General features: G+C 40.2%; 1 protein-coding gene across 2 annotated transcripts in view; it reads right to left on the reverse strand.

Moving 5' to 3' along the window:
* Positions 1-403: 403 nt before the first annotated feature.
* LOC107697257 (A disintegrin and metalloproteinase with thrombospondin motifs 3-like) overlaps positions 404-15,821 on the reverse strand; it is a 24,275-nt gene continuing 8,857 nt past the window's right edge. For both annotated transcript variants that reach the window (XM_016497976.1, XM_016497975.1), the window contains exons 2-6: positions 12,945-13,101; positions 12,194-12,326; positions 6,667-6,874; positions 4,051-4,168; positions 404-1,925 (exon numbers count right to left, since the gene is read on the reverse strand). In XM_016497976.1, coding sequence (XP_016353462.1) covers positions 1,447-1,925; positions 4,051-4,168; positions 6,667-6,874; positions 12,194-12,326; positions 12,945-13,101 — 1,095 coding nt within the window. In that variant the 3' untranslated portion in view covers positions 404-1,446. The remainder of the gene's footprint in view (positions 1,926-4,050; positions 4,169-6,666; positions 6,875-12,193; positions 12,327-12,944; positions 13,102-15,821) is intronic.

Here is a 15,821-nt window from a genome sequence, read left to right on the forward strand (position 1 = left end):
TAAATAAACTTCTGGCTGCAAGGGTGAATTCATAAGACAAAACAAGGGAAATCTAAGAAGCAAGTGTTAAAGAGAAGCCTCAACAACATGGCAAAATGAGGAGGAAAACAAAAAACCTGACAGTTTTCACAGTCTATGAGAATTAATTTGATCGATGACTTGCTGAGAGGCTGATTCATGAATGAAATCATTTTGGAATGAAAAGTAAATATTTTATGGCTATTTGTTCCTGGGGCTCACACCATTTTGGAATATATTCATCATTGCTGAACTTGTGGCTGATAGCACATTTCCTAGCATATTATTTAAGTGTTCTTAATATAAAAAGCACCGATAATGCTCCTGAATCTCTTATTTTTAAAAATCCTCAGTTTGTATTTTTGTAAAAATTACTGCTCCGCGTGCTTGTTCACTACTCACTGCTGTATGTGAGCACTTGGATGGGTTAAATGCAGAGCACAAATTCCAAGTATAGGACACTTGTGCAGTGTCTCACAGTATAAGATCTCCAGAAATCTGGCCTTAAACATCCAATTCATCTCACAATATGTATGATGGGTCTCCTACATCATGGTGAAGCTGCTTTTAATGATGTTCACGCTCAGTTTTGTTGTTGGCTAAATAAACTTCTGGCTGCAAGGGTGAATTCATAAGACAAAACAAGGGAAATCTAAGAAGCAAGTGTTAAAGAGAAGCCTCAACAACATGGCAAAATGAGGAGGAAAACAAAAAACCTGACAGTTTTCACAGTCTATGAGAATTAATTTGATCGATGACTTGCTGAGAGGCTGATTCATGAATGAAATCATTTTGGAATGAAAAGTAAATATTTTATGGCTATTTGTTCCTGGGGCTCACACCATTTTGGAATATATTCATCATTGCTGAACTTGTGGCTGATAGCACATTTCCTAGCATATTATTTAAGTGTTCTTAATATAAAAAGCACCGATAATGCTCCTGAATCTCTTATTTTTAAAAATCCTCAGTTTGTATTTTTGTAAAAATAATACTGACATTTTCCATATACAGTATTTACAGGAACGTTCATAAATATTAATTGGTCAAACATGTTTGGAGCTGGTAAAAATAAAACCGTAAAGATTGTGAAGTTTGATACAACTACAAGCGTTTCCTCACGAGTACCACCGGAGTCTCAATGTACGTGTACCAAACCCCCATAGACCAGGCTGCTAAGAGGATCATCGTAAGAACTTCTTTGGCACGTTCCCCATCACAACAGTGCGTGATTGACAAGTGTGTTTTCAAAACAAATACTGCTGGCGGGAGAATTGAGAACATTTGAAAGTGAGCCAGCACTTTACTCTCTCTTGCTTTTAAATATCTTGAGGATGATCTGAAGGGAAAGATGAATGTTAAAGGTCTATGTCTACGACAAACAAATAAGAGAGAGTCCAGAGGAAAAAAGAAGAGACAAACTAGCCTTCATCTCTCCACCTCGGATGATGCTGTTGGCCACTGACTCTCTTGGAAACTTTCCAGCTGCCATGGCGCATCTTTAGCGGCATTCTCATTCCAGGAGCTATGGATCGTCATTGCAGGCAGATTCCTTGTACCGAGTTTGAGGCGCTTTTGAGTCTTGCTGTTCTCGGTATTGAGTTTGCGAGGTGGGGGAGTGGCGGTCTGCTTGGAAAATTGGCCTTGTGACAAGGATCCCTGCTGGTGTAGCTGTGAGACTTTCAGAGTTCCATTTACAGAGGCTGAGAGTGTCTCCAGAAGTTGGGAGGCTGAACCGAAGCGAAGTTCCTCTTCCGTCTTAGCAGCTTCGTGCAGAAGAGGAGCAAAAGTGCCACTTCGCTTACTGCAGGATTCACAGCAGAGCTTCTTGTAACCTGGTATCGAGCAATAACGAGCCAGAACCTCCATCTGACAGAATATGGACTTGTCTCCTCTGCATGGCTCATCTGTCAGAGAAGCAGCAGGTTTTATACAGTGCCTTTTTAAGCAGGTTTTTTTTTTTGTCACAGAAAATTTCCACATTTCAGCTTTTTTGAATCCTCAGGGTCTTTATCATCAATATTACCAAATACTGAAGAAACTATTTCTCTTTACATACAGTAAAATAGACCGTCCGTGCACAATTATGACAGTATTTCACCTAGTAATTGTGACCACAGTGGGAGTTCACCCATATTTGTCATGATTTACTCATCCTCATGCCATCCCAAATCAGTTTGTCTTTCTGTCACTTTTTCAACATTATCCTGGTCATTCTTTTTGTTAAGTCTGACGTCGCATCTCTAAGTTTCTGGGTCCAAATGCTCATTCAGAGCTTAAAAGCAAACAACAAATGGTGCCGATATACATTCACAGTGTGCTGTACTACTACTGAAAAATCATGATTCTAACCTTTATCTCCATACCAAAATCTCAGTTGGCCAGACAGTGAGTCATCTTTTCTAAATCATTAAACTATTGGTGTCCAGGACCAGAGCCCGGAGACTATCCATCTGCAAAGCGGAAGTAAGTCTATGGGCAAGACTTCTGGTTCATTAGCTGTTATAGGGAAATAACGAGAAAGAATAACAACGTTAAAGTAAACGGTAAAACGGTTTGAACTACAAACCAGTGTGTTCATAATTATGATAATACATTAAAATAATATGGTAAGATACACCAATTTTCAATATCAAGCAGGAAAACAAACTGTTTTGTACAGCTGGAAGCGGATGAGACCGGAAGCTAGACCCATAGAATATATATATATGGTTATCCCGTTATTACGGGAAGAAAAATGTGGATACACAGAGTTTTTTTTTTCATAAACAGCTGTTGAGAATGTATTGTCAATTGGAAAGGAGTAGAGGCTTGGAAATATGTTCATGATCATGAATCGAACAGTGTGCTCAACTCATAAAATGGTGCTTTTGCAAGCTTTTTGAAACTTAAAAAGTCCTCATTTATTGTATTCTTCCTTTGTGTTCAACAGAATAAACTCATTCAGTCATACAGGTTTGGAACAAAATACAGAGGTCATGAGGTCTTTCAATTAATATAAGTCATGAAAAGAGCCATTCAGGTTGAATTTGGATTACAGACTATTTTTCACCAGGTGAACCACCAACTGGTTTGTCTTTTACAGCTGAAAAGAAACAAAATGCCTCAAGCTCCCTAAGGTGACCTGCTTTATACTGTACACAGCTGAAAAGTTAAGCAGTGTGCCGCAAGAGTGCCATTTGTAAAGGGTAGGTGATGTGTTGACCTTCCACTGAGATGGATGTCATCCAGGTGCGGCTCAAGCCATTAAAGAGAAACTAGGGGAAGCGTCATGCAAGCAGACATAAAGAAAGTGCTATTCACGGTGATGTCTGCTGAGATGTCTCACTCTTATCACTGCACTCGTGACGCACTGTGTTCTAACAAATAATGCTGACCAGCTGAGCGTTAGCAGTAAAAGATTGGAAGAAAATTCTCGAGAGCAGCGGTAAAGTCAGGCTTTCATGTTCGTAAAGAAACTGTGATTTTTCTGTGCTGTAGGCACCGCAGTAAAACATGTTGCTTTAAACGCAGAGATAAATGTACAATTTCTAGCTCATGGGGTTTGAAAAAGCAAAAGTCTGGCTTTGGGAAGAAATGTTGAAAAAGAGTATATTATTCATGAATAAGAAACGCTGCCAAAACCTCATGTTCATTTCAAGCTTGTAGGCATTATGCGACCTAATTAATAGCTTTCTCATATGTAATGCGTGTCTAAATAAAAGCTCTCAGCAGACACCTAAGACTGGGTAAACAAGCTTCTCCAGAGAGAAGGTGAGAAGTTCACAGACCACAAAAGCATTCTGAGAAATTAACTGTGATTAAGAGCACCATGAATAATTTCATCAATGCAGATGAATTTGTGCATTGTGCAATATTTTCCATTTTCTTTCAACAGGCTTGCTTTTGTTCAATGAACGACATGAACAGTTCAGCCGTTCAAGACACTATAAAATTGCCTGATGAGGGAAGATTTTTGTCCCTGTGCTGCTTTCTGCACAAACCAATTCCCTGCTTTGTGTTTCAGGATTTGCAATGTCCATGTCGTCTTACCATGGCAGGGTCCTGGCCTGCAGGGCCTGTGCGACTCGGGCTTCTCGCCGGTGCATTGATCTCCAATACGACATGTGAACAGACGTCGCGCCACACCTTCTCCACAGGACACTGAGCACTGAGAGATAAGTAAGAAGGTTAGGGGAACCACACTACAGATAGATACATATGTATTTCAAACATCTCTTACTGTGTCCTAAACACAACGCAATTTGTTTGTTCACACTGAACACAATCACAGTCTAACAAAAGTTCCTCTTCAGGAACTCGAGCTGCATCGGAGGACGCTTCGGGAACGCCCTTCAGCGTGACCGGCTCTGAAAACGTAGTGGTACTAAGAGGCTTGCTACCTCTACGGAGGTCTCTAGAGCAGCTAGTACGGTCGTCCCCTGCCGGTCCACCGCGTCAGGGCACCGAGCTAGCTGCTCTAGGCGCACCAGAGGCCAGTCTCGTGAGACTGGTTCCCGTAGGAGGTCACCTGGCGGTGTGGGAGCCCCTGCAAAGTGGGCTTCATTGGGTCCTGCCCCGAGCAGGCTCTGGTGTAGTCTTCCTAACAGACGACGTGGGTCTGAGGGCCGTCGTTTTCAATAGGAGACTTCAGCTATGAGAGTCCTGATGCTGTGGCTCAGGACCTCGGAGGGCAGGCCCCTCCGGGGAAGAGAGGTTCACACCGCATTACACGGTGCCCGTCTCTCCTCAGTGCCCTCAGGAGATCGGTCTGCCACCCCTGCCGGTGTTCCAGGGTGCAGCGGTCTCTAGCGAGCGGTTCTCTCAGTTACCGCCCGGAAACGTAGCGGTACTAAGAGGCTCGCGTCCTCCACGGAGGTCTCTAGAGCAGCTAGTACGGTCGTCCCCTGCAGGTCCGCTGCTTCAAGGCACTGAGCTAGCCACTCTGGTTACACCAGAGGTCAGTCTCGAGAGATAGATTCCCTTAGTAGACTATTTGACAGCGTGAAAACTACTGCCAAACGTGTCTCAGTGGGTCCTGCACACTGTAGTGAGAGGGCACCGAATCCAGTTCGGTTCTCCTCCGCCTCAATTCAACGGGGCCTTTCCCACCCTGGTGGGCCCCGAGCAGGCTCTGGTAATGGAACAGAAGTAGACACTCTCTGAGGATGGAGGCCATTGAGGTGGTCCCTCCTCGCGCAGCAGAGTCCGGGTCCTACAGCCGGTACTTCACCGTTCCGAGGAAGGATGAGGGCATCCTTCATCATCATAGGAAGTTCCTGAGGTTTGCTTTTGGGGGGCAAAAGCCTACCAACACCGGTTCTTCCTTTGGCCTTGCACTCTCCATGCACTAAGACACTTCCTCCCAGACCTAAGAAGTCACCATGTGTTGGTGCGCACCGACAACACAGCGGTGGTCTCTTACATCAACCACCAGGGAGGTCTGCGCTCACGCCGTTTGTACAAACTAGCGTACCAGATCCTTGTGTGGTCCCAGGGCAAACTTCTCTCGTTGAGAGCAGTTCGCATTCCTGGGCATCTCAATATGGGAGCAGACATCCTGTCGAGGCAGGGGCTGAGGAATGGATGCTTCACCCCGAGGTGGTGAAGCAGATATGGAGAGTTTTTGGCCAGGGTCAGGTGGATCTGTTTGCGACTCGAGAGACATTGCACTGTCCCCTCTGGTTCTCTCTGACTCACGAGGAACCATGGTTACATACGTAACCTGAGACGATATTTGACATTTAATGTATCGTTAAACTTTAGACCAATGAGATTTCAAAGTGGACGGGGCTACAAGTGACACTTCCAAAACAGAGAGATCAATGTATTGTTGTGTGTTGCGGTCATGGCTTGTTAGGAGAAACTTGGCTTTTTTTTTTTTGGTTAATTAAATGCATTTGTAAATGCATGCTTTTTGGAATTTTCAGCTGGAACACACACTATTTATACAACAAAATGTCATAAATGAATAGTGCATGAATATGCAAATTGTTATGCATCTAATGTCCAGTTTACAGTAGGAGTTTATGGTCAGCCTGATCAATGACTTCACAACAATGTGCATAGATAGAACATGGTGTTAAATCCATTTGCTTGGGGTCAAAATCAATACCTCATAGGCTTGCTCACTAGAGGATTGCACTTACCAACTGCATACTAGCTTGAGCTCATCAAAAGACTTCTTTGCAATAAAACACTCAAAGCCTGGATTTTAGCTTCAAATTCTGACACAGTTGGGTAATGAGGCCACTGTCATTAAACAATCCCTCCGGGTGAATTTTAAAATCACTATTGACATAAAATCAACTGAAATGTCAGACCTCACATGGACATTATCAGTGCAGGAAAATGGTTCTGATTTTAAGGTAAAATGTACGAACTGAAAGTAAATTAGTGCTAATTTGTCTTTCCCCAGGCGTTTCTCGATTGAAAAAAACAATCGCTCTGATGTGCTAAACACATTCTTCAAATTAGATTTTGTAATCTCACAATAATTTCAAGCCCAATTACACTTAAAACTGCTTGCAGATCTTTTTTTTTTCTGCTGAGCTTTGCAAAATACAATTGAACCAATACTCTCACTCTCCCAAAATGCTACTCTCAAAATGTTTGACAACTTTTGTATTCATAGAAACAAAACATCATGTGATCTTAAGAAAAATATACCTCTGACCAGGCCCCGGTTCTCCATTGGGCTGGGCAGGGCACTCTGTTACATGGCCTCCTGATCTCAGGCTTTTCCCCACTGCAGTACTTGCTATGGATAGAGCGGTTTGTGCCTTCATGAAGGAACTGGACACAGCGCACGGTGCGGATTTGGTATCCCAAGCTTCCACAGGTTTTAGTGCAGTGCTCCCACTCCTCTGTGATCCATCTGTCAGAAGACAAATGAAATGTGGTTCAATATGCTTTTTAAGTTGTGATGTATCAAATACTGTTTCTATGTCTAAACCTCTACTTAGTTTCAAATGAGAATCTCATCAGCTATCTCAACAGATGTTTATCAGCACTATTCATTTATAGCACACCTTAAAAGGGATAGTTCACCCAAAAATGAAAATCATAATGTCATAATTGTCATAATTTCATAATTTAAACTGTCATAATTTACTCATCCTCAAGTAGTTTCAAACCTGATTTTCGATAAAAAACGAAATAAAAAAATATGGCCACTGTCAACAGAGACAGTGATAATCATCTTAATTCTATTTTTTAGAAACCAAAATTATAAATCATGAATTTGTGAAGAAATACATAAAAGACAAATGCTGACAATGTTCAAACAGTTTTCAATTATCCTTATCTGTCTGATTAGTGTTATCATTTACAGGTCTACCCCCTTATTTCAGGACTATAAAACTGCACACATTTCCTGCTTAAACAGCAGGAGCTCCCATTCATTTTCCTTGTCTCAAGACAGACCAGCTGCTGACAAATCTGTGTCGGATAAAATGAATTAGATGGACTATTTAGTGTGATCAGAGAATGTAAATGCTCAGCCTGATGAACTTAAAGTGGGACGCATCTGTAGCTTCTTCATAAACCTCAAGACCAATCATACAGTCATTAAGAATATATCTACAGCAGAACACATGACACCTGGTCAACGCTGACAATGTATTAAAGACGGCTTAGCATCGAACAACTACCTCACAACGTTTAAAGGGATAATTCACACAAAAATGGCAACTCTGGTATCATTAACTGACCCTCATGTACTGTAGTTCTAAACCTCTATGACTTGTTTTCTTTTGTGGAACATAAAAGATGAAATTTTGAGAAATGTCTCAGTAGGTCAATAGAAGTCAACGGGCACCAAAACATACCACTGACTTCTATTGTAGGGATAAAAAACCCACAGAGACCAACATTCTTTTTTTCATTTTTGGATGAACTAACCCTTTAAATCAGTTTTTTTGGTTAATGATCGATGCCATATTATCAGTGAATGACTACTGTAGGCCCACCAGAGGTTACATCAGTGAAGAGAGTAAAAACTACTGACTATAATCGACCTGCCACCCCCTCCACAGCACGCTTGTGGAAATGAGGAGATAGCTCAGCGGCTGAACCAGCCTGTGTAACAGAGAGCACTACAGAAGTTCATTTGTGCCTTGTTTGTGACTTTCTAACTAATCCACGTGGTGCATCAGTGGAGGCATCATTGACCTGTGTGAACTGACATAATTAAAGAGTTCAGCATGTACTACTGCTCTTATGTATTACACCTTGAACATACACTGACATCTGCTTAGATGAAGTAGTTGTGTTGAAAGGTTAACAACCTTCGTTACATTTATTGTAAAAATGTATTTTTAATGGCTTAGTGCAAAACGCTGCTCTTCTAGCTATCTCCTACCATCGTAATGTGCATACTCCAAAGTGCTTTTCGTGTTCATGTGATTTTAATCATGTTATCAGCATCATTCTTGATTGCAATGATGTGCTTAATACAATAAACAGCCACATAACATGGTTAGGAAGTCAACATGTTACAAGCAGGTTAATCCTTTTTTTTTCAAGTAAATACATATGTAAGGAAGTCAACAGATCATCCTCTAAAGGATGTGATTAGAAGCTAAAGGATGCGAGGCACTTACGTACCCCTGGAAGTGTCTCATTTGCAGGATTAATGTACCATACTGGAGTGTTCAAATGGATTTAGGGTGCTTTTCGGTTGCATGCCGAATGCTGTGGCTCAAACAGAAGTGTAATTGATAAGATGAAGTGGAGACTGTTCAGCCAAAAATGAAAGTTCTGTCATCATGTCCTCACCTTCATGTCCTTTGACACTGTGACGAGTGGGGGCGGGGCTGAGAGCCGTGGGAACGGAGCGAGGCCGGTGGAGTAATTGATAATGAGCGACAGCTGCACCACTCACCGGTCTCGAGTCCCACGGAGGAGCTCCGGAAGGATAAAAGGAGGAGTTACGACATTGAAAGACGAGAGAGGACCAGGCCTGGACTTTATTTTGTGTTTTGTGTGAGGCAGTCGTCCGCGAGGGGCTGCCGCTTTACTTTCATTTTGTGTTTGTTTATTTTATTATTAAAGTTTTGTTTAAGTGTTCGCCGGTTCCCGCCTCCCTTCTTCCCGACCTACGAACGTTGTTACATTGGCTCGAGACCGGTGAGTGGTGCAGGTGTCGCTCATTATCATTACTCCACCGGCCTCGCTCCGTTCCCACGGCTCTCGGCCCCACCCCCACTCGTCACAGATACCTTTATTACCTTCTTTCTGTAACTGTGCACAAAATGAGTTTTTTATAATAGGATGTCCATACTGCTCTTTTCCAAATAATAAAAGAAAGCTGACCACAAATGTCAAGCAATGTGGAGCTTGAGCCACTGTTCCCCATCCATACAGGTTTGAAACAGCATGAGGGTGAGCAAACTATGTGGGATTTTTTTTTTATTTATGAGTGAACTATGCTTTTCAATAAACATGAGTATCAATAATTATTGGTTGTCTAGTGACTCTAGTCTATGGATGGGAAGGCTGAGATTTTCTGCCTGTTGAAGGCACAATGCAGATGTTCTCCCAAGCTTGTTCATAAAACAAGCCACCAAAACTGCAGCAGAGTGAGAAGAACGTAGACTATGATATGAAGAGATATATTCCTGACTCCTTGCATGCTTATTAAATATGTAAGTTAATTTAATTAACACTTTTTGCATTAAGAAATGGGTGTTTTAGTTCACACATTTTGCCATGTTTAATTATTTCCCACATATTTTACAGCAAAAAAACTTTTTAAAAAGGAAGCAAAGGTGGCAGGGGAAACTAAAATGGCCACCACCTGCAGAGACAGCTTCAAGAGTGAGGAAGATAAAAGAGAAAATTAGGACAAGCAAATGCAAAGGGAATGGGAAAAGGGAAATGCAGGAAGAACTGCAGGCACAATCTCATCCTCCGCAGATGTGAAGGAGGAGGAGACCTGGTGACTGATGGGTACACGGAGGAAATATCAGAATCGAAATAGGAAAGTGTCACAGCAGCTGACTCTTCAGCAACAGTTCAGCTTGTGGAAAATCATATGATTCTGTAGCACCTCCTGTTGTTTAACATTAACACATTAACATTTCTACATTTGTCTTTTTTCCATCTTTTTAAATCTGTTGTGCACCTTTAAGGACATTATTTATGCTAATTGTGGTCATTTTCAAAAGTATTAAGAGTTATCAAAGAATCATGCCTCAGTCTGCACAGAATTTTCATTCCTGTGCCACATTAGAAGGATAATCGAAGTCTAAGGCATATTCAAAACCATGTCTCAGCATGAAATATGCAATGTGATGTGGGAGAGTAAACAATTCAATTGACTAACACACGTCAGAGGCTCAAATTATAATCCCATTAAAAGTGTCCTTATTCTGTGGAGCTCTACAGCAGGTCACTCTGCTGCTATTTTATCAAAGGAACTGATTACTAGTTTGAAAAATCTACTACAGTATATTTTTTCATTTACTATATATTGCAGTCTCAAATATAAGAGATGATTTATAATGCTCATCCATCTATTAGCAGGTAGTGGGATCCACTTTATTCTGTGGCTTTTAATACAAGTGGATTTTGAAATGCTGAAAATCAACTAAAACAGAGACTTGTACTACAAAAGAGATTGATAAAACATATTTGCAAAAGAGATTTCACTCCGAGTTATTAGTATACCTATTCAGTCATTTCAAAGAAACAGTGTGGCTTCATTGAAATGTTGCTCTCACAGACACTGTTTATATCCTTGACTGCTCGAGTGCTTATAAATCACACATGGATATAGAATAGTTGATGGAATATGAAGATGTTACAATGCAGTCACAGCAAAAAAGACTGTGTCATCATTTACAGTGGGGATGGGCAGGGCATATTTTGACACTGTGACGAGTGGGGGGACGATATTTTGACACTGTGACGACCCCCCCCCCACAGTATGTGTTATTATCAGTTATATAATGTCAGATCAATATCATTATTCATTTATCAAAACAGTAAAAGATCATATTAAATCATTTATTCATAACCTAATTAATGAATTTATGAGCCATGCCTTTACCATTTTGTGACATCACAACCAGCATGTACGCAAAACCTAAACTGTCTCTGTTTAAAGCAAAGTGATGCCCATGAGTTTTTCAGACATACAGGAAATCATTGCACACATGAAACCATTGCTCAAAGAATTGGGATGGATGGCAAATCTCAGTGAAATATAAATGGATATAAATCAAACAGTACATTACTTTATAGTTCAGGTGTAATTCTGTTGGAAGATTGAGCAGAAGGAAAAATGTAATTTCCATTTACAAACAATTAGGTCACATAAACTTTTTTCATATGTTATGATTATTAAAGATCTGGATCTGTTGTGAAGACGTATAAGCCTATGAATAGCAGAAAGCGCAGAGCATAAAAAACATCTGCTTTTGTTGCTGCCTTCAAATACGTACTGCTATATGGCAGATGCAGCTATGGCTGATAAAAGCTGAATAACTGCTTGAGAGAGTACTAAAAACTTGAATGTTTATTTTTTCTTTGAGCACTTCAAACAAGAGTACTCAAAAATTGCCAAACCTAATAGGTGGAGAGGCAGTGGGATTGTGATGCTGTGATGTACAATACACGCCATTTACATCCTACTGTGCATATTTAAATGAAAAAGATGTTCATGGTGCGGAGATGATGTGCGCTCAGTGACTTGTGTAAGTTGACACAGAAGCATCTTAATAATTCTTATATACATTCCCTGTGTTAGTCATAAAAGCAGGCTATGGACACACGTCGGATTAAAACAGAATAAAAGCAGCTACAGATATATTTCTGGTTTTCTTTCGAAAAATCATCCAAGGCTACACATTCAGTAGAAACTAAAGGCTGAGGCAAACTATTCCAAGCTATTAAAAACATACATGCACAATCACACTCTGAGGTTTCTTCATAGCCTCTGACAAGAGAAATTAATGAAACAAGACCTCCCAATGGTATAAAGCAATCAAAACCCAGCTCTAAGCTCTCCGAGCTAGACTGGGGAAGCATGAGTGCTTATACATTATTTAGTGATGTTTAGATTGAGTTACATGTGATGAAATAAGAAATCATGTACTGTACTGTACCATGACAAGCCACTCCAGCTTTCATTTCAGTGAAAAAGACTACAGTTATTGTGAGAAGTATTAAAAACAGTTTCATTTCGACTTACTGTGGTTGCGTACAGTCCTGTAAGTTACACATTCTTCTAATAGGTTTGGGTTTCTTGTTGATGTCACAGTAGCCTCTGTGCACCATTTTGTTGTCACCTTTTTTACGACACCCATATTTGGTGTACTGGAATCCTAAAGATTAAATAAAATGAAAGAGCAAAAAGAAACATGATGTGTATTGTTACCAGTCATCAACAATCTGGGCTGCCAGAATGAAATCCCTCATTCATCTCAAAAGACTCAATAGACCCTGATGTTGTTTCTCGGGTGTGACAATTATTAGTTAAGTAGAAATGAATAAGCTAATGAGTAAAAATCATTTATAATGAACTGAATATAAATGTACAAAATTATTATGTATAACATTAATTTGAATAATTGGATACAATTGAGAAGGTCGAGACATTTTATATGATTAAAACTAGCTAATTTGTAAATTACTAGGTTAATTTAATGTTAGATAATAGTTGAACATATCTAACACATGTTTCACAATGCATACATACAGTATACTCACATAGGACAGTTTATACTAACTCAACTGCTCGATTGCTTGTATCGTTGAAAAATGTAAACTATATCATCGCCCAGCTCTAATCTGCTAAGTGCAGCTTTAAGGCAAGACATTAAGATAATATAAATCTTAACATCATGATTTTCTGAAAAGCTGCTTTGAAAAATTCTATTCAAATAAATGGATATATTTGAGTTACCAAGAAGATCTGAAAGATCAAACAAAGTGAACGTTACCTCCAGCACAAGGCCTTGAACACTGGGACCAGCTCTTCAGTGCCCACTCATGTGTGTCCTCCTGAATGACATTATTGTTGTTAAGGGGCACTGAATCTTCGTGGATGATGTATCTGTACATTAGCGTGGACCTTGTCTCGTTGTCTTTAGGTAAAATCTAATGGAGATGAAAAAGAGGACAAAAGTATCAGAAATAGCACAGTGATATTTACAGGCATTTTGGTTGTGCACGCAGCGATTTAGCATTTGTTCATGCATATGTAAGAGATTTATGTGTTGCCCTGTGTGAAAGGACTCAGATGAGGATCTGTTTAATTACATTTGAAAACGAAACAAGCATGACAAGCTTTACTCCACAAGCTTGTGGAGTTGTTTCAATTTTGCATTCATTTTACTTCTTGTAACTTCTAATTTCATGCGTACTTCAGATACTCATATTCTAATACTGATTCTTATTTTCTTAATATGGTTCCAACCTGATATAAAATCAATATGCAAGTTAGAGATTAGCATTCAGAAGCCGGCCCACACAATTTTAAACTTATTCAAAGTAATTTTTGCATTTTTTGATGGTGAGAAAAAGGTGGTGAATCCATTAAAATGCTCAAATTTTTGCATTAATTTTGCCTAAATTTGAGGTAACTAGTAGTAACTGATGAAAAGGATATGATTAAACATATCAGACAACAGTGTATTTTGTGTACAGAATACATTCCCATTTGTCATTGTAAATTTAAACAGAATTCATATGAATTACACACTGATCAGAAACAAATTTGTGTGTGTAAATGTTACAACATCATTACTAAAAACACTGGCCTGTATAAATCCACTGATAATGTCCAAGTGGAAGACAATCAACATTGTTTTTTCTCTGTGTAGGTTGTTAAAGTCAAAGCATTCAAAATCTAGATGAATTGTGTGACTGAGTTGTGACATGACCTGAAATGAGTTCATGCGAGACAGCTAAATTATAAGATTGGCCTGAAGCAAGAATGTACAGAGAAACTGTAACTTACTATTCCTAAATCCTAAAAAGTTAAGTGCATAAAAACGATTGTTTGATTATTTATGGAAAATCATTAACATATTTCTGTGTGGCTGTACAAAAATTACTACCAACCAAATATTATTGTCTTTTTTTTTTTTTTAGATTAAACCTTCAAAAGTTGATGCCAACAGTGTGTATCACATTCAAAACAGTGGACATCACATCACCATTTAAAGTTTTTCACAGACTTAAGACCTCTACAAAAGATGCCATGATTAAGCCTGATTAAGCACGATTAAGAAAACGTCTCAGGTTACATATGTAACCATGGTTCCCTGAGTAGGGAACGAGACACTGCGTCCTCTAGGGGTCGCTATGGGGAACGCCTCGTCGTGACCCGTGTCTGAAGCATACAGTGGGTACGGAAAGTATTCAGACCCCCTTCACTTTTTCACTCTTTGTTATATTGCAGCCATTTGCTAAAATCATTTAAGTTAATTTTTTTTCCTCATTAATGTACACACAGCACCCCATATTGACAGAAAAACACAGAATTGTTGAAATTTTTGCAGATTTATTAAAAAAGAAAAACTGAAATATCACATGGTCCTAAGTATTCAGACCCTTTGCTGTGACACTCATATATTTAACTCAGGTGCTGTCCATTTCTTCTGATCATCCTCGAGATGGTTCTACACCTTCATTTGAGTCCAGCTGTGTTTGATTATACTGATTGGACTTGATTAGGAAAGCCACACACCTGTCTATATAAGACCTTACAGCTCACAGTGCATGTCAGAGCAAATGAGAATCATGAGGTCAAAGGAACTGCCTGAAGAGCTCAGAGACAGAATTGTGGCAAGGCACAGATCTGGCCAAGGTTACAAAAAAATTTCTGCTGCACTTAAGGTTCCTAAGAGCACAGTGGCCTCCATAATCCTTAAATGGAAGACGTTTGGGACGACCAGAACCCTTCCTAGAGCTGGCCGTCCGGCCAAACTGAGCTATCGGGGGAGAAGAGCCTTGGTGAGAGAGGTAAAGAAGAACCCAAAGATCACTGTGGCTGAGCTCCAGAGATGCAGTCGGGAGATGGGAGAAAGTTGTAGAAAGTCAACCATCACTGCAGCCCTCCACCAGTCGGGGCTTTATGGCAGAGCGGCCCGACGGAAGCCTCTCCTCAGTGCAAAACACATGAAAGTTTGCTAAAAAAACACCTGAAGGACTCCAAGACGGTGAGAAATAAGATTCTCTGGTCTGATGAGAACAAGATAGAACTTTTTGGCCTTAATTCTAAGCGGTATGAGTGGAGAAAACCAGGCACTGCTCATCACCTGTCCAATACAGCCCCAACAGTGAAGCATGGTGGTGGCAGCAACATGCTGTGGGGGTGTTTTTCAGCTGCAGGGACAGGACGACTGGTTGCAATCAAGGGAAAGATGAATGCGGCCAAGTAAAGGGATATCCTGGACGAAAACCTTCGCCAGAGTGCTCAGGACCTCAGACTGAGCCGAAGGTTTACCTTCCAACAAGACAATAACCCTAAGCACACAGCTAAAATAACAAAGGAGTGGCTTCACAACAACTCTGTGACAGTTCTTGAATGGCCCAGCCAGAGCCCTAACTTAAACCCAATTGAGCATCTCTGAAGAGACCTAAAAATGGCTGTCCACCAACATTTACCATCCAACCTGACAGAACTGCAGAGGATCTGCAAGGAGGAATGGCAAAGGATCCCCAAATCCAGGTGTGAAAAACTTGCATCTTTCCCAAAAAGACTCATGGCTGTATTAGAACAAAAGGGTGCTTCTACTAAATACTGAGCAAAGGGTCTCAATACTTAGGACCATGTGATATTTCAGTTTTTCTTTTTTAATAAATCTGCAAAA

The sequence above is a fragment of the Sinocyclocheilus anshuiensis genome, unplaced genomic scaffold, assembly GCF_001515605.1.
Source record: "Sinocyclocheilus anshuiensis isolate Anshui unplaced genomic scaffold, SAMN03320099.WGS_v1.1 scaffold1794, whole genome shotgun sequence".
Taxonomy (NCBI): domain Eukaryota; kingdom Metazoa; phylum Chordata; class Actinopteri; order Cypriniformes; family Cyprinidae; genus Sinocyclocheilus; species Sinocyclocheilus anshuiensis.